Source organism: Mizuhopecten yessoensis, unplaced genomic scaffold (genome assembly GCF_002113885.1).
Source record: "Mizuhopecten yessoensis strain PY_sf001 unplaced genomic scaffold, ASM211388v2 scaffold11017, whole genome shotgun sequence".
Taxonomy (NCBI): Eukaryota; Metazoa; Mollusca; class Bivalvia; order Pectinida; family Pectinidae; genus Mizuhopecten; species Mizuhopecten yessoensis.
This window is the reverse complement of record NW_018408837.1, coordinates 396,693-422,422: the sequence shown is the minus strand read 5'-3', so window position 1 is coordinate 422,422 and position 25,730 is coordinate 396,693. Positions and strand designations below refer to the sequence as shown.

Below are 25,730 nucleotides of genomic sequence, written 5' to 3'. Positions count from 1 at the left end.
TATAATATTGCCTTTTCAAGTATCATAAGTCAAACTAGCTTTGACAGGAATGTGTGGTTATAAGGTATAATAAGCTAAAGTAAGCTGACAAATATTGAGCTTTTTAAAATTGACAACTGTTTTTAAAGTATATTCTCTGCCTTTTTAGTGTCTCGTAAGTCGATTAACTTTGGCTGGATATTGATCTAATTTTATGTACATTTTATCTGTTTTATATGTAGATCAATATGTGACACTTTAATAAAATAATTTTATTATTATTTATTTATTATTTATTATTATGTCATCGAAACGTCACATATAAACGAACTTTGGCTGTGCTACATGAATCTTTTCACAATCCATACTTACCAACCTGAAGAAAATGTTTCGAAAAAAGACCCAAGTATTGATCAGAGGACCATATAACATAATAATATCAGAAAAAAAACCTGTGTATTTGACTGGTTGCTTTTACAGGAAACAACCCGACGACGATATCTCGGAGGAGCTACCCAGAGTGTCAGGGTTGAAGAAGATACAGTTTTTCTATCAAGCACCTGTCGTGAAATTCGTGCTAAATGCTGTGAGTATGAAATATGGTAGCCAACGAATGCCTTTAAAAGGAAAAAATCTGTTATCTTATATGATCGATAAAATATACCTCCTAAATTTATTCATGACGTATATAAATAGAAGATGAAAATCACATGATAACTATCGGTTAGTGTTAATCAAATACATTTCACCTATACCCTGTGGTGACAGAATATAGCTTATAATGACATCAGATATGTTGAAGGAAGGTTGACAGTACGGGCCATGCCCGCTTCAACTGCCGGAAGACCTGTACACAGGGACGATAACTGTGAATAATAATATACAACATTAAATTACTATTAGAGCGCTTTACAACTTTTTAGGATAAAAAGTACTTAATTAGTTATAATTAATAAACATAAAAAAGCATATAACTACTTATTTACATTAAGCAAGATGATGCTAATCTCAATGTGCATATAAATGAATGTATACAAATACCTGTCATTACGTAAGACATGGCAAACACATATATATATTAGAAATATGTAGTGAACGGTAATCCATTTCCGATATTGTAATCAATCAAAAGAGATAAAAATATACACGAATATAGACTAAACATTACCAAAATTAAGAAACAGAAGCGTGGTATTTTTGAAAATATTTTAAATGTGAACTTCTTTATTTCTGATTTTGTTTAGATGTCATACGTGGCGTTCCTCACGTTGTTTAGCTACGCACTTCTGTCCAGATTTGACAGCTCTGTGACCGGAGTTGAGGTCACGCTATTTGTCTGGGTGTTTAGTTTGTTTATAGAGGAAGCCAATCAGGTAAGGAATAACGCAAACCTGTATTAAAGCAATAGAATTGATGACGTTAAACAAGTAATATATAAGAAAGTTAATAGTGCAGAATATAATGTAAAATCTTGGAATTTATTCAAAATATACTGTGTTAACGATCCCCGTCACACTGTCAAAACTGTATTAAGAAGCAGTGATAAAATGTGTGTTTTTTTTGTAGTTTCTCTCATCAAACAACACTTACTTCCTGAACAAGTTGAATATCCTTGACATGCTGCCTATCGTTTTATTTCTGATTGGCGTCATATGTCTCTTAGTGTCCGGAAGTGTCCCTCTGGAAGTCGGCCGGATATTTTTCTCCTTCTCCTTTATCGGTTTCTTCATGAGGTTACTCGGATTGTTCTCCGTTCACCAAAGTCTTGGTCCGAAACTGGTCATGATAACAAAAATGGTAATAATTCAAGTTCTTTAATCCCTTGTTGTCTTGCAAAAATTATTGACATCGTGAAGTGATGATCTGTAGGGTTGAATAATTGAAAAGATGGAAAAGGATGACATTGCAATACAATACTTTCGCGCTCCAAGGGTTCACATGTCTACTATGCATTTTTTTTTTCGTGACAGAATAAAAGTCCTACCCACTCAGCCATGTGGACCATATAATTTGACTTGCCCAGCATACTTACAACATGTACAATCTTGAAGTAATGTTTTGATTAAAGATAAAAGTAAATTGCGTTGTTGCGTAACGTTAAATTAAAGAACATTGATCTCGGATTCACCGTTTAGTTTCCGAGCACACATACCGCTGTCTATCATAATCACAATTAATAATGTTTTGATGTTTGAAGCCAATTAAGTACCTTGCTATGGGCCTTAGATTTCTCATGACATATTAACAGAGTACAGCGAACATAGGTTATATCGAAAAGGGAACACTTGTATTTTGTTGAAGATCAGCTGTTTTAAAAACACGTCTTACATAATTGCTCCATATAGAAAGAAAAAAAATAACTTAAACTAAATCTAGGCTGAGGCTTTTCTTTCATGGTGTCATTAATTACTTCGACACATTTGACGCATCTTCTGTCGTCGTAACGTTCCTTTTATATCAAATACATTTCACTTATATGACAGACATTTTGTGAAAAAATCAACCTTTTTCATTTTCCGCAGTTCGTTGACCTGATTTCCTTCCTGGCCATCCTAATGGTGTTCGTTGTGTCATACTCAATCGCCGCCCACGCCATTTTGTATCCAGTTTCCAGGTTTGACGGAGATCTTCTCTTTAACCTCCTTCGGATCCCGTACTGGAACCTGTATGGAGAACTCATTCTAGACGAGATGGAAAGTAAGAGAACTTTTTTTTTCTCTGTACAATGAGACTCTTATTAAAGAGGTACCCTTTTGAGATTCAAGTAACGTTCAAATCTCGTTTCGGTTTTTATTGAAATATATATCAAGATTATGATCAGTTTTAAAAGCAAACATGTGTCAATATCATGTATCTATATGAAATATATCAAACACGAGATGCATATTTGTAATAATATAAGTTTAGGAGAAAGACCACAGCCATTTTCAATATCACAAAAAATGCGTAGATTTTGCACTCTATGCAAAGCTAAAAGTTCACGTATATAGACATGAACTTTTTGAATTGAAAGTATTATTTTATCGCCGTTTTAAACTATAGCAAGTTGATTTCTTGAATTTTAATACTAATTAAAACCGTAAGCATTGATATTAAAATCCATCTAATACGAAAATTGAATTTCAATGACAGCAAGAGATAATATTTAATGCCTCTAATGATTACCACAGAGACGAAATATTAACTTTCTGGCAACGAACGATCTCAGACCAAAGAGGACCAACATAATAATAACAATATATATAGTTTCCTGTTTTCTAAAATAGCAAATGTTTTCAATCTTTAATTTAGTAAAAGAGCCAGAGTGTAGTTTTGATCCCCTGCTTTATGAAAACGACACCCTCCCTCGCTGTCCCACGGAGATCGGGGGGTATGTCGTACCGATATTAATGGGGTTTTACATGATGATTGCCAATCTTCTTCTTCTTAATCTCCTCATTGCTATGTTCAGGTGAGTGAATTTAATTATCTGGTTATTATGTTGCTTTCAGTTTTGTTTCGGTACTTTCGGAAAATTCTTCACTCGTTCATTTTTTACCGTGAAATTTTGTTTAACTTGTTAATGTTATTCTTATACATTTAAATACATATATAAATGAGTTTTCATCGATGATGGACACTTTAATAAAAAAAAGTTACACAACACACATTTTAATATTAAATAACCCACTTGGTTTTGAGTGCAAAAACATTTCATTGAAAAAATAAATTATTTCGATTAATTTCGTATTTTCACATTTGCAGAATCAATAGATCAAATTGTAAACATTATGATTTCTGATCTGTTTATTGATTGTTATTTTGTACTTTGTTTTCTTATCTTAAAGCAACACATTCCAGAAAGTACAGGAGAATTCAGATCTGTACTGGTACTTCCAGAGGTTCACTTTAATCTACGATTACTCCTGTCGTCCGATGCTTCCTCCGCCCCTTATCCTTGTTTGTCACGTGTGGAAGTTACTTCAATGGTGCTACTGGAAATCCAGGCAGGTGTGCAGGTGTGCCCGGATGTGCTGTAGAGATTGTACCTATAAAGACACTTCCATATTTGGTAAGGTTCTCAAGACATTACCTTATTTAGTAAGGTTCTCAAATGTTATCAACAAACTGCCATATTTGGTAAGGTTCTCAAAGGTTATCGATACACTGCCATATTTGGTAAAGGTTATCAAAACACTACCATATTTGGTAAGGTTCACAAAGGTTATCAAAACGCTACCATATTTGGTAAGGTTCTCAAAGGTTATCAATACACTGCCATATTTGGTAAAGGTTATCAAAACACTACCATATTTGGTAAGGTTCACAAAGGTTATCAAAACACTACCATATTTGGTAAGGTTCTCAAAGGTTATCAAAACACTACCATATTTGGTAAGGTTCTGAAAGGTTATCAAAACACTACCATATTTTGTAAGGTTATCAAAGGTTATCAAGACACTTCCATATTTGGTTAGGTTTTCAAAGGTTATCAAAGGTTATCAAAACACTACCATATTTGGTAAAAGGTTATCAAGACACTTCCATATTTGGTAAGGTTATCAAAGGTTATCAAGACACTACAATATTTGGTTAGGTTCTCAAAGGTTCTCAAAGGTTATCAAAACACTACCATATTTGGTAAAAGGTTATCAAGACACTTCCATATTTGGTAAGGTTTTCAAAGGTTATCAAGACACTACCATATTTGGTAAGGTTTTCAAGGTTATCAACCCACTTCCATATTTGGTAAGGTTCTCAAAGGTTACCAAGACACTACCATATTTGGTAAGGTTTTCAAAGGTTATCAAGACACTTCCATATTTGGTTAGGTTTTTAAAGGTTATCAAGACACTACCATATTTGGTAAGGTTTTCAAGGTTATCAACACACTTCCATATTTGGTAAGGTTCTCAAAGGTTATCAAGACACTACCATATTTGGTAAGGTTTTCAAAGGTTATCAAGACACTACCATATTTGTTAAGGTTCTGAAAGGTTATTAAAACACTACAATATTTGGTAAGGTTCTGAAAGGTTATTAAAACACTACAATATTTGGTAAGGTTCTGAAAGGTTATTAAAGCACTACCATATTTGGTAAGGTTCTGAAAGGTTATCAAGACACTACCATATTTGGTAAGGTTCTGAAATGTTATCAATACACTACCATATTTGGTAATATTCTGAAAGGTTATCAAGCCACTGCCATATTTGGTAAGGTTCTGAAAGGTTATCAAGACACTACCATATTTGGTAAGGTTCTGAAAGGTTATCAAGACACTACCATATTTGGTGAGGTTCTCTAGAGTTTTTAAGACACCAACATATTTGGAAAGGTTTGGCAATTTGTCAAGATACCACCATATTTTATTACACCATATATATACACTATCATTTTTTTAATAATGTTGATGGGTTAGGTTATTATATGAAATAAGAATGTATATCCTCATAAAAAGATGAATGAAAAGCTAGATTACGACACGAACTTGATATATTGTCATTTTATAGCTGAGCAAGAGAAAATTGATCCCGCAGTCTTCTGTAAAACTGTATAGTATATAATTATATCGCCCTGTCTTCCCTTGGTTGTAAAGCGCCAACAAAGCGCCTCCGAGTTATTTCCATCAAATCAGATAGCACAGATTGACAATAAAATGTCACATAATACAAAATGAAAACAAAACAAAATCGATATCAATTTTCACTCAAAATAATCGATCGTGATAGCGGTATGTTCTACAGTTATTTTCATCACCATTTGGCATTAGGCGATGTTTGCGACAAAGAGGCGTCCTTAACACAGTGGGAAAAGATCGTGGCTGACGAATACCTTTACAGAACCTTTCACGCCACGGAAAACACAGGCGGCGATAAGACGAAGACGAAAACAACTGAAGACAGTGCATCAAGTCGTGATGCACTCATTGACCTCAAGTAAGAACAAACTCATGGAGAGTGCTTACATAGGCTGGCCCTGTTGCCTAATCCTTTTCACAACATGTAATCCAAGTCAATCAAATACGAATCAAATACGTTGAAATGAATCAAGAAAGACCATGACAGTGTAAATATATGGGTAAGGGATACAGGTTAAAATAAGCATATATATTTTGGTGTAGAACTGATAGGGGCTCAAATTAATTTCTTTTAAGGGAATTCGAGGTATAAGTATATTATGACCTGTTAGATTGAATTATTAATGCATTGATACATACATGTGTATGTTTTATTACATTTTGGCATATAAGAAATTGATTTTATCTTATAGTATAATTTTATTTATACACATCAGATACATCTTTGTTGTAACGTCTAAAACTGTATGTTCTATTTTTTATTATGCATATCTATGATATGAAATAACATTTGCACTTTCATGATTTTAAGAGGTTTGGCGTAACCTTGATATTAACAGTAATCTCTTTTGATTAGTAGCACGATTGATATTATACACACTTAACTCATCACCAATTCGAAATTCTTCTCATAAATTATGAATGTTAAGCGCATCCCCGCTCTTCTGTTTTAACAGTAGTTATAAGACACATTACATTTGCATCACCGATGTGTTCTAAAAGGATGAACCGGACGTTAGGTGCAGACTAATTCAATTTTGGTATGCTGTGTGGATGTCTGATATACAACCATTTATAACGGCTACGAATCTGAGATGCTGGCGCACTATAGTAATCATGTAGTCCATCTGTCAGTCTGTCTGTCTGTCTGTCTGTCCGCACTTTCGTTTGTTGAGAGTATCTGAGAATTCATAAGACCAATATTTTTTTTATATCTGCCCTGCTGATACACTCTCATATGTAGATATTGTGATAAGAATAAGTGCAATAAGGGCCTAAAAAGTTCCCAATGTTAAGGTCATTGTTACTAAAATAGAGCATTTTGGGGTATTTTCCTTTACTCTGAAATTTTACATACTGATACCATGTGATAAGTTAATGTGCAGAAGGATGTTAATAAGTTTCTAAGGTCAAGATTATTGTTTTTAAATATAGGTCATGAGAGTAATGTCTCTATAGCGGAATGCACCCGACCAATCTTTTTGAAATTTGACATGGCGTTGAACTGTACTTTCTAGATGTGCAATAGAGCTTTCAAAATATTCTAAGGTCAAGGTTAAGGTCAATGTAACCTATAAAAAGACTAGGGATTTCGGTCAGGCACTTGGCAGGGACGTTGCTGACCTGTCAGTGGTCAAGTGTTATACATTAGATTTCCTTCCAATTGAATCAAGTTATGATTATTACATGTAGAGCATATTATTCGGCATACCGCCCCCATATCTCTTCCAGATAACGATTCTTCTCCTTATTTAAAGGTCGCAGCTACATTTGTAACCGATTCCCTTTAGGGTTATACCTGAAATAAAAAGAAATGCTTCTCCTCGATTTCGAGGTTCGTTATTACACTTAGCCGGAGATCATAAAGGAGTGTCCATCAAATGAGATCGTAAATTATCAGCCATTAATCTCTAGGGGCAAGTATCGCCCTTCCATTGTAAAACAACAAGTCTATTTATAGCTAATGATGGTAAATTAAAGAATAGCTCTGGCCTGTCTCTTTCTTCTTTTGCTTGTATCAAATTCCTCTTTTGTATTAACGAAGCCACATATTGGCATTTCTATATTTCTATTTTTTATTGAAGAGGCCACAGTTTGGCATGCATCGCCAATAATGTTTATTAATAGAAAAATTCATGCACGTAACAAACACTGCGTGGTTAGTTCTTGTGTTTTAACGTCTGTGCATTTCAATGAAACCCCCCAGATATTTCCCAATTAATTTTGTTTTTGGTTATTGGAATACATTTGTAGTGGGACTTTTGACCAGAAAACTACCGCTGAAAAGGTAGCAAAGGTGGTTAGAGTGCAACCGTATTTGATCGGAGGTTCAAGGTTCAAGGTTCGAAACTTCGCTTGCCACCGTTTTATTTTATTCTAAAAACTGAATATAAAACACAGTTGTTATCGTTTTTAAGCCGTTATAATAATTTCAAGGTTCAAGTTCTGCAAGGTATGATATTCGTTTTCAGAAATGATTGATTAAAGTTGGTTGATCATACAGGTAGAAAGTGTTTCCAATTTATAGATATAGTGTTGGTATGGGAGTCCTTAATTAATATTTAGATTTAAAACATTTTTTCGACTTCATTCTTCGTATATCTAGTGATGTTTTGAAAATTTTCCATCATAATGTTTCTTGTATTTATGTTCTACATTGCCAGTTGTTTCTCGATATCGTCTGTTTTACCGCAGTGTTTTCCTTTTTAAAGGACTGTGGAGCAGAAATCCGCCAATATTTTGAACAGTTCATATCATGAGTTTCCTTATATTAAAGACTTTCATTGTCAGCTGTCTCTCAATCTCGTCTGCTCGGTTAAATGCTCACATGCACGCCTACACAACACATATATATAGAGGCACGTCTTTTCATAACATTATCTGTTAATAGGACGTTATACCCTGTACACCCTACAAACAATAACCGGATGAGTGTTATCCAATACATCAATATTATTTATGTTGTATTGCATCCGTTTCCCAACAGGTTAGATGCATTGCTTGCAAAACAAGAGGAGCTATACGCAAATCAGATGAGAAAAACAGGTAATGAAGGTAAATATATAATGTTAAACTTATAATTTACTTACTTGGCATTTCATTGGTCAAGCAGTTATATATAAATTGCGAACTTCTCATGTGCATATGAAGCCTGATGGTAATTTTAAATGGCGTCAATGATAAAACTGACTCCGATATAATTATGAAATTGTTTATCAATGACGTCACGAGCAATAGTGTGTCCCCGGAAGATCAATGTCATGCTGCCTACTTTTGAGTATTACCGATGTTGATAATCTTCATCAGTGACCCAAATTTCTAAAATAACACAATTTCTGTAGTTAAGATTGTTTCAGTTAGAGCATGGAAGGCCCAATCATATTTTAAAATTTGGGGCGGTATGTCGTGATTTTTCTGTCACAAATTGAGTTTTACCAGCGACACAGAGCAGTAGAGTGATACCACAATTATGATTACCTGGTTACATATGTAGACATATAAAAACTGATATGTAAGTTCACAATGTCAATATTTTTCTTTTGGTTAGTCTTGTTATTAATTCTCTGACTTGGTATTTCTCATATCTTATAAATTTTGAAGATATTTTATACTATTTTCGCTTTACTCTTTATCTAAACAACCTACTCGAAACGTAGCACCTGCGGTTTCGTTGCCATGTCAAATAAATATTCACTTTGACTATTTTCGATGATATGCGAACCTCAGACCAAAATCTCCTTTATTTTTGTTTTATTTATAGGGCGGATATAGTCAGAACGTACTTCAAAGGTTCTAAGTCAAAAATGCGAACCAGCTTTTGTGCGCAACGCAACATTACGTACTTAATTTAACGATCAAATTGTCAGAAGTACAAGTATAGATCATAATGAAATCGTAACTTACGTGTCCACGTTTTTTTAATTTTTTCAATATTGGCTAAACATTTTACTACAAAATGTAGAATATGTTTAATTACAGAGGCAACGACTGAAGAATTTATCACAGTAAAGAAATCCAAGCTGCATTACCTGTCGCGTGCTTGTCTGTATCCTTCATCGAGTGTCATGCGGTTTCCGGTACCGGACAGTCTCGTGTCGTGGAAGGTATGTGGACACTGAAGTTCTAGCCTTTTTATTAACACCGCTTGATGTTCGTTTCTTTATCTAGGAATATCCATTGACTATTAATATGACATGATCAAATATGAAAATATTCATTGGCTGTTAACATCACGTGATACAATCTAGGATATTCATTTTTTCTGTTTAAATCACGTGATAAAACCTTCGATATTTGTTTCACGTGAACACATTTAGGATATTAACTGGTTGTTTCAGTCACGTGATAAAATGTAGTATATTTGTATCCCGTGAGAACATGTAAGATATTCATTGGCTGTTTACATCACATGATAAAATCTAGGCTATTGATTGGCTGTTTATATAGAAACGAATACATTTCAGCAAGTTACGAACTTGTCTGGGTATGATCATTTGATCACGAAAAGGGCCATGAAAAAATATGATTTTGAAGGAAAGCAAATGAGTAAAAGAGAAGAAGACCTATATAATAGCTGCCACGTTTTGTGATTTGGGAAGCTTGCGTCATCAAGGAATGCCACTGACTGTAAAGGGGCATCGCGTTGGTAGCTGTTCCAGGTCGTGCATAGGGATAAAGCAGGAAAGCAAATATTCATTGTTATACTCTACAATATGACGGTTGCATGCCCATATTTGGTCAATGAAAGTAACAAAGAAGTTAACATTTTATAATGCTGTAAACATTCTGTTATATAAAAAAAATCCAGATTAAACAATGTAGACGGTTTCCTTTTTATTTTATTTTTAAAATTGAAATATAAACAAGTTTTCGAACATAAATGATTTTTAAAAAGGTTATATGAAATTTTGTAAAAAGAAATAAAAAAATGGCATTAAATTTTCGCATTAATATCCTGAAAGGTTTTTTAATACAGTTTTATTCCATCAAAACTGCTTAAGCAAATTGTACGCCTTTATTCTGTAAAAGATCGAAATTTCATCGTTTGGCTCAACCATTTATTGATAGCAATCCACCATCAAAATATCAATAAATAAATCCATTGGTTACATGTATTTGTCAATATTCTTCAATGTACACTGTATTTGCATATCACATTACAGTCCAAATACAAAGACTACGATCCAAAACTTTTAGACAAAGAACATAAAGAATCGACAGAAGGTGACGGAGATATGCCGAAAGCAGAACCGGATAGGTAATATTTATATCATTTTGGATTGAGATCTTTATGTGACTCTCTATTGGCCGTGGTTGCCAATTAAATTAGCCGCCTGACCGTCTACTATCACTAACCCTCCACCACTTAGTCGCAGGTGGGGCAATCGCAAGGTACTGGTCGCAGGTCGGTGTTTTTTCTCCAGGTAATCCGGTTTTCCTCTGCCACCAAAACCTGGCACGTCCTTAATCGACCATAGCTTATGAAAGGACGTACAATTCAAGCAAACACAGTCCCTACTGTATTTAAAAGTCCTAATACATGGCTGAATCGACTATCAAATTTAATAAACAACATATTTTTCGCATTTGCAGAGTAATCAATCGTACATGTACGTAAATCGTTAGTGCCACGTAAAGTATTTTTAAATGTACGGAGGCTGTCAAAATTACGTATCTAGTAATCCCGACAGCGTTATCTCATAATTACTACATAATAAAATTGAGAAAAACATCTGGGATGTCATATCATTCGCGGTTAAATCAGCACTTCAAATTCAACAAGAAAAGTGAAATATAAGCTCAAAACATTTGATGATGTTATTTCATTTGAGGTTGTTAAACTGCCCTACCGGACACAACAGACGTCGCTGTATGAACACTGTTATCCCAAACATTATTAAAACAAATTCTTCAGAGTGATATTGGACTCTTTTCTGAGAAAGGATTTATATCATAAAGACGGAACTTCACATTTACACTAAACGTTAAGTCGACATGCAGGCTACGGATTGATTGTTACGTCATTGGTTTGTGAGAGTAACGTCATCAATTTTTGAGAAAACGACGTAATTTTCTTACACAAACAAATGACGTAACAATCAATACCTGTTCTCAAGAGAAGATAACTCTGCAATACGCAAAGACGGAATATATCCACTTATGGTGAACATATTTTAGTGATTATAGAAATAATGTGTAAACTTCTATTCGGAATTTTTATATGAAGAATATGCATTAATATTCTCCTCTATTCACTGTAATTTTACAAACGACACTGCACTGCTGTTATAACCATGTGTTAACCAAAACAATATATTAAATTAAAAAGAATATATAAAACAAGTTAATATTAATGTCATTGATATATTTTTATAAAAAAAAACTTGACGACATTTCATGATTATTTTTTTCCAGGAGCATGCTTCTCGAATCAAAAGTTTCTTTGTCGTGGAACGAATACGACAAAGAATATGGTACCGATAGGCGGAGCGTTCTCGGAAAATACAAGGTGGAATCGGGCGTCCCACGCAATCCTGTCGGTAGAACTGGCATTATAGGGCGTGGGTGTCTTGGTGTATGGGGACCCAATCACGAAAACAAGTTGATAGTCACAAGGTATGATGTAACAGCAATGTCCTGTAATGAGTTACTGATTAAGTTGATCACAGATCACTTAAAAGGACTTAAGATGCGGCTTCGATAGTGTTGCCACAGGAAGCCTTAATTTATGTTGTTTATATCCTCTATGTTCCCTGTCGTGACAAGATCTTCAAAATGCACGAATCAACAAAACATGATATTGCTGAGTTAGGCCTTTTCAAGATTTTTCTCCTTGATTTTAACTTTTGAAAGTTGTGAAAAATCTCGAGGTATACGATCATTTAAAAATGACGAGATTAGGAAAAATTACATTATTTTCAAATTTGACGTTAATTCTAATATAACATTTTATTATATAAACTACATTACGTGTTATTCCAACGATATGAGTTACGTCTATTTTATAGGTGGGCAACAGACACTACTGGCAAAAAGATGTTACGAAAAGGAAAACCCCTGTTTCAATTCCTTTCCTGGAAACGAACATCTGACGGTGATTGGTCAATTTATCCGGTAAGCAGTTGTGACGTCAACCATTCACATATATTTTTGATCTTATATTAAAACAACTCTGGTAGATTGTGTGGTCTAGAACAATTCATAATTGTTGAACTCCGATGTACTGATAGGGCGGGTCCCATTGGCATTCGAGGCTTTGTTGAACATTCTTTTAGATATGTCTTTAAATGTATACATAAAAGCATGAATTGTCTACGTCAAATAGATATTGTGACATGTTTGTATGAGTGAAAATAATATTTATGAGAAAACATTGATTAGTTAACTCATTCACTCCTGAAGATGCATTTGAACTCTTCCAATTCAAAGGTTGGAATAGTTCATTATGAAATTTCAGGGGTGAATGAGTTGATCAATAAAACACCTCTTAATGAATTACTTTCATACAGAACCCCTTATGTGACATAAGGTACAGTAAATGCTTACTTTGTTTAGCTTCTGAATCCACATAATTTAATTTAGATTGAGTTTTGTTTTGTTTCGTATCTTTATATATTGTTTCTGTATCTTACAAGATAGTTTTGTGCTGAAATCAAGTGAGGACTATATCCTATCCTAATACATATAATGCATGCTTTAAAATTGAAATGTTCGCCTGTGGTAATGTTCTCGTTTTGACTCTACAAACTGATCGCTGTCAGGATTTTATTTAAGTTGCCAATGGTTCTGAAATATATGTCATACATTGTATAATGTAGATATATATATATATATATATATTATTTGGATATCTACAAATATATGTGTCGCCTGTAGAGAATTTCACGTTTATGAAATCTGCATTGCCATACTGCGATGATTTCCACTTTGACAGTATTTGAATACGTTACATTTTATTATAAACCATTTCTATGTTTCGTTATATAGGAGCATGCCACTGAAAAGGTAGACCACGCAGTTGTCAAAGAGTTAATTCCGAACGTGACAGGAAAACCAACGGAACGTTTAGAGTCCATGTTTCAGAAAGGTCAAGAGGTCAGTTGCATCCTACTGATGTTGTTTGTCAGTGTGTTTAGCTTACGTATGCGTCCACTCTTTACTCTGGCCAAAAAAAACCCGACATTGAATTTGTTAATTATATAGCATCGGTAATCCGACCATTTTTAATAATTCTGTGGGTTTTTTTTAATTTTCATCCGTACATTACTTTCATAATGTGGTTTAGGTTATAGCAGCATCAAGACTTGACCAGCGAAATAATTAATAAAGCTGTAGCTATGCCGAGAAAATGTTTCTAGTGCGGAGTCAGTCTTTGACATTTGTACCGGGATCTTTCAGAACTTATTTCAGTCATGACTATAATTTTCCGGAAAGTGAATTTGGCTGAACCATGAAGCCACAAATTGTAATTTGTATCAACACATTATATAGATGGATTGGAAAATAGTTACAATTGGTCAAACGTGACTTCATTCAAGCTTGTAATTACTTTAAGGAGGTATGTTACCATACCGTTAAATGACCCTCCATTCCAAAGGAATTCCAAAAACGAAGGAACTACAAAACTATGTTTTAAGATTGACAATTTAGACATGATCGATAAATTGAAATATATCCAAAAATTAATTACAAATGTGAAAATTAAAGATGAATTATTAAAGGTACTGTGTACACAAGAATTGATGACAGAAGAATATAGGTATTGCTAAAAGTTTAACATTTCCTTAATCAAGCAAAGTTTTTTTTTGAAATGTGGCACGAATATAACTCTTAAATACATTGTATGACGTTAACTTGTATGACGTTATTAAATATTGAAGAGTTTATGTACCGACATCTTGCTTTTGTATTAAAGGTGTACCTAGGTTATGTAGACAGTCTGCGAAACACTGACAATGCCTGGATTGAGGTCACAACCAAATCATTTATGGACGACAGCCAAAGCTTACAGCAGAGTACTTACCTCAACAACTTTATCTTCCAGGTAGGATTATATGACATGATGTATGATATTAGTGAATGCTATATTTGAGTCTCTAGTTGTCAACAGTGCTGTGCCTATATAAACACGATTTAATATTGCATTTTGTATATATTTCAAACTTATGGTAATGAGTCTCCCACTAGTTTTACTAGAGCCAAAGCTTACAGCAGAATACTTCTCTTAACAACTTTATCTTCCAGGTACATGTAGGATTATCTTACATGTTGTATGCTATTATTAAAAAATATATTTGAGTCTCTAGTTGTCAACAGTGCTGTGCCTATATAAACACGATTTAAGATTGCATTTTGTCTTTATTTCAAACTAAAGGTAATTCGTAACTTGTTTTACTAGAAAGAACTTTGTTGTCTGACCTTCTATTCACTCCTTTTCCCGTTTTCCACCCTATCGTTCGTCCTAAATATTGAATATTTGCCGTGTATCTTGAGAAAATTTAATGGCCTGATTTTGACAAAGTCTTTGCATATTGTGTTCATTTGATGCAGGGTGCTTTCGAAGATGCTAACCTTATTTCTTCAGCGGTGTTACTCTCTCTGTGAACAGCTATATATATTATCAGAACCATACAATTATTTTGAAATTTACCATTTTCTAGAAACCGTTAACGTACTAGCAGTTGCAAATTACACTTTTTATTTATTTAAGAACACTTATGAAACACGTTTTTATAACCTCGGTTTATCAATATGTTAATCAGTGTTGTTGACACGCAGGGATGGGAGGAAACCGTTAAAGTTCCCGTTGTCTTCACCTTTACCTTGTCTGACCTGATGGCGACATCTGATAGCATTGCCTTCATAAATAGTTTGCTGTTGGTATCTCTTTCACATGAACAACAAACCCAATATAGCATTCGGCTAGCTTGACTGTCGCTTTAGATTCATCGGTAGAACACTGGATAAGGAAAACATTTTTCCCGTGTTCGGCTTCTTGGACAGACACTTGGTAAAGTACATAGTAACCTTGGTCACATTGACGACGCCAAGGTAGGGGCTTGTGTGTTGTGTAAGATAATCTCATAAGCATTGCTCACATTGCAATGGGAACATTCGAGGCCATTGTCTTTGTTAACATCTAGTCTCTTATCGCCGACTAGACTACATGTAAGTTCCTTTAACTCAATTATTTAAGCATAAGACACCACGCAACTTGTAATAAAATTTCAAAATCTGATCTTCCAAACTATTTGCACCGCCGCGTTCGACTACTAGCGAAGTTACTGTAACAAAAGAAACGTTGTTTACAAGGAGATATTTTTTGTATTATGACATTCTCAGCGCAAATAAAAATGAGTCGTTTGAAAAATAAAAGCAAATATATGTACTCACGAAAAATTATTTCTGTATAGTATGTGAAACAAGTTACGAATTTCTTCCGCTAGTTTCAATATCATTGTTCGATCCCGCAACTAGGTTTAATTCACGCTAAAAAGGAATGCTATTCAGAGTATTTCCTGTTTAATACTTCCCTAATTTAAACTTTCAGATACTTAACAACCGAACGGCGACTCACTAACAATAACTCAGACACTCGATTCTAACTTCCGCGTGCTAAGATTAGATCGTAATTGATATTTTGTGTGTTAATCTACAGACAGGGAACAACATAATTTCAACAAAGTACATTATTGAATGTTTATGAATAAACCTATTATTGATGATGATGTTAATTCAGTATTTGACTAACCTGCTTTTTATTAAAAACTATGTTATTCGACCTTAACCCAATTGCTTCCGGTATATTACGTTATTTAGCACTAGATATTTTTACGCACTTTTCATGTGATATTTACATTGATAATTTATCAAGCCAATACAGTCGATGTTTCGAACTTTGCGGGACCATCTGGAAAAAATCGAAACATCGGGACTTCGACTCACAAATATTTAACATCGAAAATAGAGATCATATACATAAGACATAATGTGATTCTTATGCGACGAAACACAAGCTAGGAAATTTGATTCCATTTACAGAAATAAAAATTGCATGTTTATAAACACATTGTTGTTTGCATTGTGATCTTAGCAAATTCAACATTTTTTCGTTTGTCGAGTAAACTTTCGAATCCTTTACCCGTGTTGATGTGGTCCATTCCGTGCGCCATATTGCTGAGAGTGATTTCTGTTGGCCGTTTGTTTTCGAAAAAACAAATATATGACAATTAATGTTATTGTAGTAAACAAAAAAGCGTAAAATTTCACACATGGTATTTATTACTTATCATTTAAATTACTCAAGTGATTTCTTTTGATTTTTTCAAACTCAGTCATTGTATTTGTTGCTAAACACCTGCATTATGGTGTTGAAGAAATAAAATCACCTACTAAGGTGATATGTAAATGTCACATTAAACTTTTGTTTCATTAAGGATCCCTGTCCAAACGAACTGTGTATTTTTCGTATTGACGGTTACTTCCCCCAAATTTTGTTTTGGACATATCTGTTGCACAGTTGGGTCAGGACACTTTCGTTTGCCATGTTGTTTAGTGTGGTAAAATCAACAGCATAACAAATTGCTGTCCATGGTACTAGCCCCGAGAGATTTTACACTCAGAAAAAATGTTGTTGATTAACTTTTTATTTTTATTTTTTATCTTTATTACATTTTGTACTGTTACATAAAAGTTCAGACGTATGGTTTTCTTTATAGAAATATTTTACCAAAGCTAAAGTCATCCGGACGAAATGTTTCTGGTGCGTCGTAACAGTTTTTTGGCAGTTGTACGTGGATGTTTTACGTTATATTTCTCGTGTAGCTGAATAACTTAATATTAACTTTTTATTTATTGTCTTTTTTTAAAAAAGATAATTCCCCAGAAAAGCGCAACCTTTCTATATTAATCATTTTAATAAACTTGTCGTGTAGTATTGTGAACATATTCAAAGCGTTTTTTTGCGTTGATTTGAAGGAGTTTACTTAAACTGATAAGTATGGAATCAGTGCTATTTCTGTATGAACGATGCAGTGTCATGAAGACTATAGGCCTATAGACAAATTTCGTCGTCTTATGCTAACTTCTCGCTTGATATGAAGGACGATATTGTTTTCACGCTTATAAGTGTTGTTTTATTTTTGTTTCGTTATCTCTGGCCTAGTTCTCGCTTTGAGGACGTGATATTTCTTCGATTTTTTTCCCCAAGATTTACATGAAGCAGAAGGCGCTATCTTTCAAGAAGTCCTGGTCAAATTTGTGTGTGCTTTTGTTATCCGATATATCCATGTACAACTTTCCTGTATTTAAATATCCCCTTGTTTTATCAATGTAGAGTTTAAATTCAAGGTTGTTGACGCGGCGGTATTCTCTTTGTGATTTCGTTATAGACATAGCTCTAAACCAGGATGGGTGTTCCTTGAAAACAGTTTCGACGCGCCCATAACGTCAAAAAAGTATAATTACACTGATGTTTTCAATTGTTGTAGGAGGATGGCTTACTTCATCTAGCAGTGTGGAAAACAGCGTCCTCTCGTGACATGAATAGCACAGAACAATACCGGTGTCTGAAAAGTATTGCAAAAAGTCTTCGAGCATCATTTTGAACACCTTAAGAACATTGAAAAAAATAGGCTTGTTATCTTGTACGCAAAATTATACCCGCCCTTCGTAGCAACCAAAAGAACAAGATGTCATCTGGAGGGACACCGGGATATCTTTTATTTTCTGTCACATATGCTGCTACCTATTTATACCATCTGGTAAACTGCAAACAAGATAAAAAGTGTCTTTCGAAGTTCTACTGAAAAATACATCCCAAAATGATACTTGCGATGGAAAATCCGCTTGCACGATATTTGCCTAACACATTTATAATTCGTCTACGAAATGGAATACCACGTTTGGTGAACAGAGGTTAACTCTATACACTCCCGCGTCAGAATGATAGAAAAATGATGAATGCATTTTAGTTTCATTATTTCAGAAAAAAGCAATTGCGTTTTAGCATACCAAGTAGTGAAACAGATACAAGTTATACTTTGAATAACATGTTGTCCAATCCTTTTGAATCATTGGATCAATAAAATATGTTTAAACTTACTGATATGATACGTTAAGGTGAGTATGATTTTTAGGTTATGATGCATTAGAATCCGGGAACCATTGGTCACAAAAATGATTGACAATTTATATGTTTTTCAATGGTGAATATGTGAAACATTGTATGTCAGCGAACACATATTAATGAATGTCTAATTGATTGGTTACAGGTAAATTAATATGAAATATAATATTTGAAGTGTTATCTATGCATACATTTGTGTGGAAGAGATACTCTCAATAAAGTAACTGTAGTAAGTGGAGGGTGAAACAGCTAACAAGCACTATATAGAGAGATTGTTTATGAAGCGAGTAATGTAAAGCGAGAGTGCTATTACTTCAATATGATGGTGCATTACAATATCATATTCTACATCTGAGACAAATTCTCAGTTCTTAATAATTTTGTCAAATGTTATTTGATTGTTTAAATATCAAGTCAAGGCCCGTATTCATGAAACCGTTTTCATGCTCAATCCTAGATTCTGTGCCACAGCCCAGTTTTCGTACCCTTGATAATTTATTTTTTCAATAACTTTGAAATAATTTGGGGGGATTTACGCCGAATACTGTTTTCAAAGTTTACTCTTGACGTTTTGATAGTGTAACATGATTAAAGCTGGTTAAAAGAAAGTTGGCTTGAGCACATAATTCATACTTGAGAATGTGAACGATTTCATGAATACGGGCGCAGTCTTGCGTTTCATAGATTTAAAGTAATTAGAGTCATACCTTAAAGTTAATGTGTTAAATCAACACGACATTCATTGCTTAAGGAAATCGATACTTTATATAACTATATATTGCATAGAAAGAATTGTATGTGATGTACAGTTCAATCTGCAAAAGGAGACACCCCCTCCCCCTTTTGGGGAAATAAAAAAGCGGTCCCTTCACACAAGTGGTCTTTTAAAAGGAATGGTCGCATGAGACGATTTGACTGAATATTTATAAAGTGGAAGCTGCTGTTTGACTCATTTCATGTCTTGGCTATATTAGTAATTTTCTTTAAATTGTATATTCATGTATTTTAAAAAAAATATCTCCATATCTGTGATATGCTAATGTCTGTGATATTTTGATAATAAAATTCAACATAGAAAAAATGTAAGTATGGTTATTTTGTTGTAAATGATTAAGTTAAAATTAAAGGAAATCTTAATAATATTTTTGACCATCTTAAGTCTTCTTGATATCAAACATACGTACGTATTTACAAATCACGAAGACACAGTTATTGTTCCCCACTACGATATATTTCAAAAGCTATTTGATATTGAATTGGGCTTGCTATTTCATCTTGTGTAATACGTCAACTCAAATAACATACAAAAATTGCACGCCAGTGGTGTCGCTACCAGGCTCAAGTCGCTTGATGAATTGCAATCTTTAACCAGTGGTTGGTAAAAAAAAATCAAAATTTAATTCCAATAAGAAACCAGGGATTTAAAGCAAAATAAATTTTTAAATCACATCATTCTTATCAGTTTCAACAAATCATGAAAGTATATTACATGTTCTCGATTTGTTGTTTCTGTATTTAAACATCCCTTAATCTTTTATTACTTTACTCTTACCAAGCTTTATTGCGACCATTGCCAAGTGTCAGGAACGTGTAATCCTTGAGTCACCCCTAGTTATTTTTTTCTTCTTCTCAAACTTCGTACGTATTTCCGACACGATTAGCTGATTTTGTTCACAAAGAGAAAACATGTAAGGAAGAAAAAGTGCCAAAAATACACTTTACACTACATGTTCGATAAGAGGTAGTAAGGTAGCGAATGTCGTGCTTGTTTATTGCATACCTAAACTGTACATCAATAGCGTGCCGAGTGTCGTGTTATTAAAGACTTAACCGTACTCTGTCCGTAGCGTAGCGAATGTCGTGCTTGATAAGTGTGTAACTTAAGTATACCCGTAGCGTAGGGGATGTCCTGCTTGTTAAGTATATTACACACCTGTAACCTAAGTGTAGCGAATGTCTTGCTTTTTAAGTATATAACTTAACTGTACCCGTAGCGCAGCGAATGTTTTGCTTTTTAAATATATAACTTAACTGTACCCGTAGCGCAGCGAATGTCTTGCTTTTTAAATATATAACTTAACTGTACCCGTAGCTCAGCGAATGTTTTGCTTTTTAAATATATAACTTAACTGGACCCGTAGCGCAGCGAATGTCTTGTTTGTTAAATATATAACTTAACTGTACCCGTAGCGCAGCGAATGTCTTGTTTGTTAAATATTTAACTTAACTGTACCCGTAGCGCAGCGTATGTCTTGTTTGTTAAATATATAACTTAACTGTACCCGTAGCGCACCGAATGTCTTGTTTGTTAAATATATAACTTAACTGTACCCGTAGCGCAGCGAATGTCTTGCTTTTTAAATATATAACTTAACTGTACCCGTAGCGCACCGAATGTCTTGTTTGTTAAATATATAACTTAACTGTACCCGTAGCGTACCGAGTGTAGTCATTGTTACACATGTATGTACATAACTTTATTTTTCTTATTTCTATTGGAGAAATTCCATTATCAATCATTTTGAATTTATATCACCATAACAGTGTTCTAAAAATAGCAAAGGGAATTAGCAAAATCTTTAAAATGAAACAGAATCAATATTGAAAGAACATCATCGCAAATGACACCACGCAAATACAAATTTGAGATTTTGTATCTTTTTAATGAAGTGTATTTGAGTAAACACTAGATATTTGAAGTAACAAATTACCTTATATGATTTAAAGAAACAGTTTAAGACAGCCCCACAAAGTAGGCATCTATTTCGCCATATGTCCATTCCGTTCATGTAGGGCTCATCTGCGGTACCAAGGGTCAAAACAAGAAAACAACTATGCCTAAAGTATCCATAACGTATACGCAAATATAATAAATGATGCCTGTTAAACCTTAAATGACATTTGAATTTACAATGTGTTGCTACGATAGATGTTTAGCTTAAACCTGATGTTTTATATAAACAATCCAAGAATATATCCCTCATATTGTGATCGACTCAACATATATAGCATATTCTTACCTTCCTCGCACACAAAGCATCGCATCATCGATACTCCATGAGTAACGCTCACTTTCGCTCTCTGCACCCCGGGAATATGTCATAGCGCAAATGAAGGCTCGAAGATGGCTGTTTGATTGGGCTCAGGTAGAAAAATGCTGACTAATCGCTTGGCTGATATCTGTCCTTTGAAGATAACAGAGAAACGACACCCGAATTCAAAACCAGTTAATTTTCACCGTTACGCGACCACGAGATTCTTTTGATGTTCACCAAAGTATCGAACTAGTCTTCTTGTCTCATCCACCATGTGACATACACTGAGCCTTTAATTTTGCTGTGACATATTGCCGCGTAACTAGTGCCGAGTTCCGAGTATCGAGGATGATAGCCTTGCATGGCATCAGTACGTACTAATTTGCTCTGAATTTAATGTAAAGTGTATGGAAAGCGAAAGCTGATGTAAAACTATAGTACATGGTCAGAGGTCCAAACAATTCGTTCAAAATATGCCACACCGTTTGTCTGAGGACCTTTATCTGTGAATCTTCAATGCGCGTGACAGTGTGACCAACAATGAAGTTATTCACTATCCAACATCCAAAGTTTGTAATAGCAAGAAAAGTACATATGCAAATAAAGCCAGTACCTTTCTTGTGAGTTTGTTTTCGTACACAACTAGCAGCGTGAAGGAGAAAAACACTTTGAAAATAATCCTGGATAATGTTAATGCAATTTCCTGCAACAATGGCCTGTGATCCATCGGTGTCAGAAAGACAACCAGCCATTACTGCGAAACAGTGTTGATTAAAAACGGCCAATACAGATCCCAGGAATAGCATTTCCCTGGTGCTGTAAGCTCGGGCACTCGGTGTTGGAAAAACCATGCCAGTCTCTGTGTAATAAAACCCCAAAATAACCGCAATGATCATAATAGATTTCATTGCAATTTCGTACAATATCACAGGTATTGCCATATCGTCTTGGGAAAACAATGCATGCATGCTATGTAAGGTTAGATTAGGTAACAGCAGCAACACGCTACAAATTATAAAAATGTATACGTATATTGATGACCTAACAACATGCCTGTTGTTCTGAGCCACTGTTGGTAAAAGAGGAGTGTTTTCTTCATACCCAATGTTCAGTGAATTTTCGCCGCTATGTTTCTCATCCATTTCTTCGATGGTCTCATTATCTGAGGAATGCAGAGAACTGATTTCAGTCAGCAAAGTAATGCACAATAACATAAACTCCACACAAGCCGGAAGAAGGAATTTCTTCGACTTATAGTAAAGTAACCCGGATGTAGAATTTAGAGCACACTCTATCCAATCGGAAATGTTATGTTGATGATCCGTTGGAGTATTTTTGTTCAATAATGTTTTGTCACGGATGAATGTGTTTACCCAAAGACAAACATTGACACCAATTAAAACTCGTATTGCATATTTTGTTAACGATATTCCTTCTATTTTGTATGATTGAAGATATCGCAGTACTGCGGATTGGCTTAAGATTAATATAACCCGGAGAATGGAATCAGCAATCTGCGTCGGAGAGAAGGAATTCCAGCACTGCATCTCGACAGCAGCTTTAAAACAGAAGAATACTGATGACAATATTGCAAACAGCCAAACGAAGCCCAGTTGTATATACTTTGGTTTGATACTTTGAGATCCCGACGACTCGGTAGATGGAACACCGTTCTTGTAGATAAGGTGACCAATCAGAGCACACATTACAATACCGGTTGTGTCAGTGAGTATCAAAAACACTTTAATTACTTGCACACGCTGCATTGCTCCACTTTCGATTGAAAGACTTCCGGTGAAGACGATTATCGATGCAAGAAGTAGCAGGAACATGATTATGGATGAAGTGCTACAATCATAGAAGCGGAACGAACCGGAACTGTTTCGTCTGGTTCCTGCCATAAATGGTATAACGAACAATGCTCGAAGTAAGGCCAAGATTTTCCTTTTCATTGTAAAGAGTATTGTTTCAACAAATATCTACAATGAGAAACATAAATGTGATAACTGCCAAACGAAAATAACTGAAATTCATGCTTTAAAAGTGGAACGTTCGCGGTGCGGAATTATTTGTATTTTTCGCGGTAAGTGAATAAGTACTAAAATATCTACACGCGATATATATCTTCTCATCTATAGATTCAATATAAAGATTACAGATATTCACAAATAAAGAATAATTCGATTTCAGAATTACATGTAATGACAATGCGAAAATGTCCTCACCGCTATCACTTTGAAGGGACACAAGGCGAATCCTGTGTACCGGGAAAATTTACCGGGAAGATTACGATTATGGATAACTGAGATCACAGGTATACGTACCTAATAAACGTGTATAGTTTACAAGACGGCGTTTACAGGAACTTCGATTATGTCTTGAAAAAATTGAGAGTGCAGAGGAGGTATGCATTATTGAAAGCAGAACCTTAGGGCAATACATATGATGATCTCCTTATAAGCATCGTTATAATACAATACGAATATTTAGAAAAAAAACACATTATCGTTTTACTGTTGTATAATATACCACCTGATATATCGAATTTTGTTTGTTCAGTAAGAGATTTTTACAGAAAAAAAATGTGTGGTTTTTTTTTTAGATTAACCGCCATAGTTTAAGGCATGGCAGAGCAATTTTAACCAGAAGGATAAAATGGCTGATTGCCGAACACGAGGCTTGCTTCAAGCGGGCGGTTTAAACGCTCTTGAATATCACTTTGGCGATTAACACCTCTCCGACTTAATAACACCGTAAAGAATGATTTATTTCCTCATTTTGATAAATAATATGTTTCGAACTAACAGATACACAAATCTACCAGGATTTGTAATAGCGTTTTCTTTAATGAGAAGAATAAGTAAAATTAGATGCTTCGCGTATATTTATACCGCAGATAAGTTACCGTCAGTATTGATATAAGATTCTCTGAGTCGTGAATTCAAACGTAGGAAAAAAAAAAGATCTAGAGACATGCTATGAAAATATAAATGATTCACAGTAGTTAACAGTAATTAAATTGTCCGGTGTTACAATACAGAGAACGGTAAACCATTCAAACAATGAGTTATAATTTAAGATTGGTTAAAGAGTTTTAAAACAGAACGCAGAATCCTTACACAGTAATCACTATTAACCTTTGATATGTTGAGATCTCTACGAAAAACGTTAACTCATGATATAGATATTTTAAAAGAAAAAATAGCAGCTGTTTCATGTCTTCAATAAGATAAATCAGTTTGGAAATATGTTATAATCACAGTTTTACTATATACGCAACCAATGTTTGATAATTGTTGGAGAAATGAAAAAAACATTTTTCAAAAATGATTTATTTTTATTTACTTTCTCTTTTTTCATTTTTCAATATTTTTTTACAGTAGTTAGAAAACTCGTTCAAGATAATATAAGAAACCGTCAAAAGTATTTTGTCACTTAAAATTCTGGTTCAAATAGATATGACTTTATCAAATGCAAATAAAACATTTTAAAGTTTGATTGCAGATAAATAATATATACACGTAGAAAATAATATATGCAGATTTTGAATTTTGCAAACGGATAGTCACAAATTAGTATTGAATGATTGTATAAGACTCTTACAAGCATATAACAGTACACTTAATTTAGATTTACAACTAAAATTAACGACGAAATTTCAATATATCTTACCAGCAATGTTTTGTTACAACAAGTTATGATTTCCTCACACACCCAGCTGTCCAATGTGGGCTTAATCGCAGTATGACGATGTAAGAAGGAATTATATTTACTAAAGATAAAAATGTATAGATATTAGTCAGTTTTGTCTGCCTGTAAACGAATAACCCCAATCAAAAACGCCAAATGTGTATAACCCAGGAAGAACATGATAAGGAACTATTTACTTTGAGATTACGTCATACTAACAGGTCTTATCAATGGACGATGGATGTTCCATCGCACTGTGGATTTTCGCATTTAGAGTAATCTCCCTTCCAGACCCTCATACCACTGCCAAAAACTGAAACTGAGCATCGGAATTGATTTT

At 34.2% G+C, this 25,730-nt stretch overlaps 2 protein-coding genes across 2 annotated transcripts in view; one reads left to right on the top strand and one right to left on the bottom strand.

The window, feature by feature from the left end:
- LOC110464655 (transient receptor potential cation channel subfamily M member 2-like) overlaps nt 1–19,703 on the top strand; it is a 66,287-nt gene extending 46,584 nt beyond the window's left edge. Inside the window, exons 16-30 of the mRNA XM_021519991.1 lie at nt 460–565; nt 1,224–1,352; nt 1,546–1,776; nt 2,502–2,676; nt 3,271–3,430; nt 3,807–4,030; nt 5,732–5,897; nt 8,526–8,593; nt 9,518–9,642; nt 10,702–10,796; nt 11,954–12,154; nt 12,547–12,652; nt 13,526–13,633; nt 14,454–14,582; nt 18,028–19,703. Coding sequence (XP_021375666.1) covers nt 460–565; nt 1,224–1,352; nt 1,546–1,776; nt 2,502–2,676; nt 3,271–3,430; nt 3,807–4,030; nt 5,732–5,897; nt 8,526–8,593; nt 9,518–9,642; nt 10,702–10,796; nt 11,954–12,154; nt 12,547–12,652; nt 13,526–13,633; nt 14,454–14,582; nt 18,028–18,144 — 2,140 coding nt within the window. The 3' untranslated portion in view covers nt 18,145–19,703. The remainder of the gene's footprint in view (nt 1–459; nt 566–1,223; nt 1,353–1,545; nt 1,777–2,501; nt 2,677–3,270; nt 3,431–3,806; nt 4,031–5,731; nt 5,898–8,525; nt 8,594–9,517; nt 9,643–10,701; nt 10,797–11,953; nt 12,155–12,546; nt 12,653–13,525; nt 13,634–14,453; nt 14,583–18,027) is intronic.
- A 2,374-nt stretch (nt 19,704–22,077) lies between these two features.
- LOC110464629 lies at nt 22,078–25,489 on the bottom strand. Its single transcript, XM_021519958.1, has 2 exons — nt 25,373–25,489; nt 22,078–23,679 (listed from the first exon to the last, which is right to left on the bottom strand). Exon 2 carries the CDS (start codon nt 23,650–23,652, stop codon nt 22,078–22,080), a length of 1,575 nt encoding a protein of 524 aa, XP_021375633.1. The 5' UTR covers nt 23,653–23,679; nt 25,373–25,489.
- Nucleotides 25,490–25,730: the final 241 nt, after the last annotated feature.

Coding starts and splice junctions, on each gene's coding strand:
- LOC110464629 (XM_021519958.1), bottom strand. CDS start 23,652: ATGAAAAGGAAAATCTTGGCCTTACTTCGAGCATTGTTCGTTATACCA.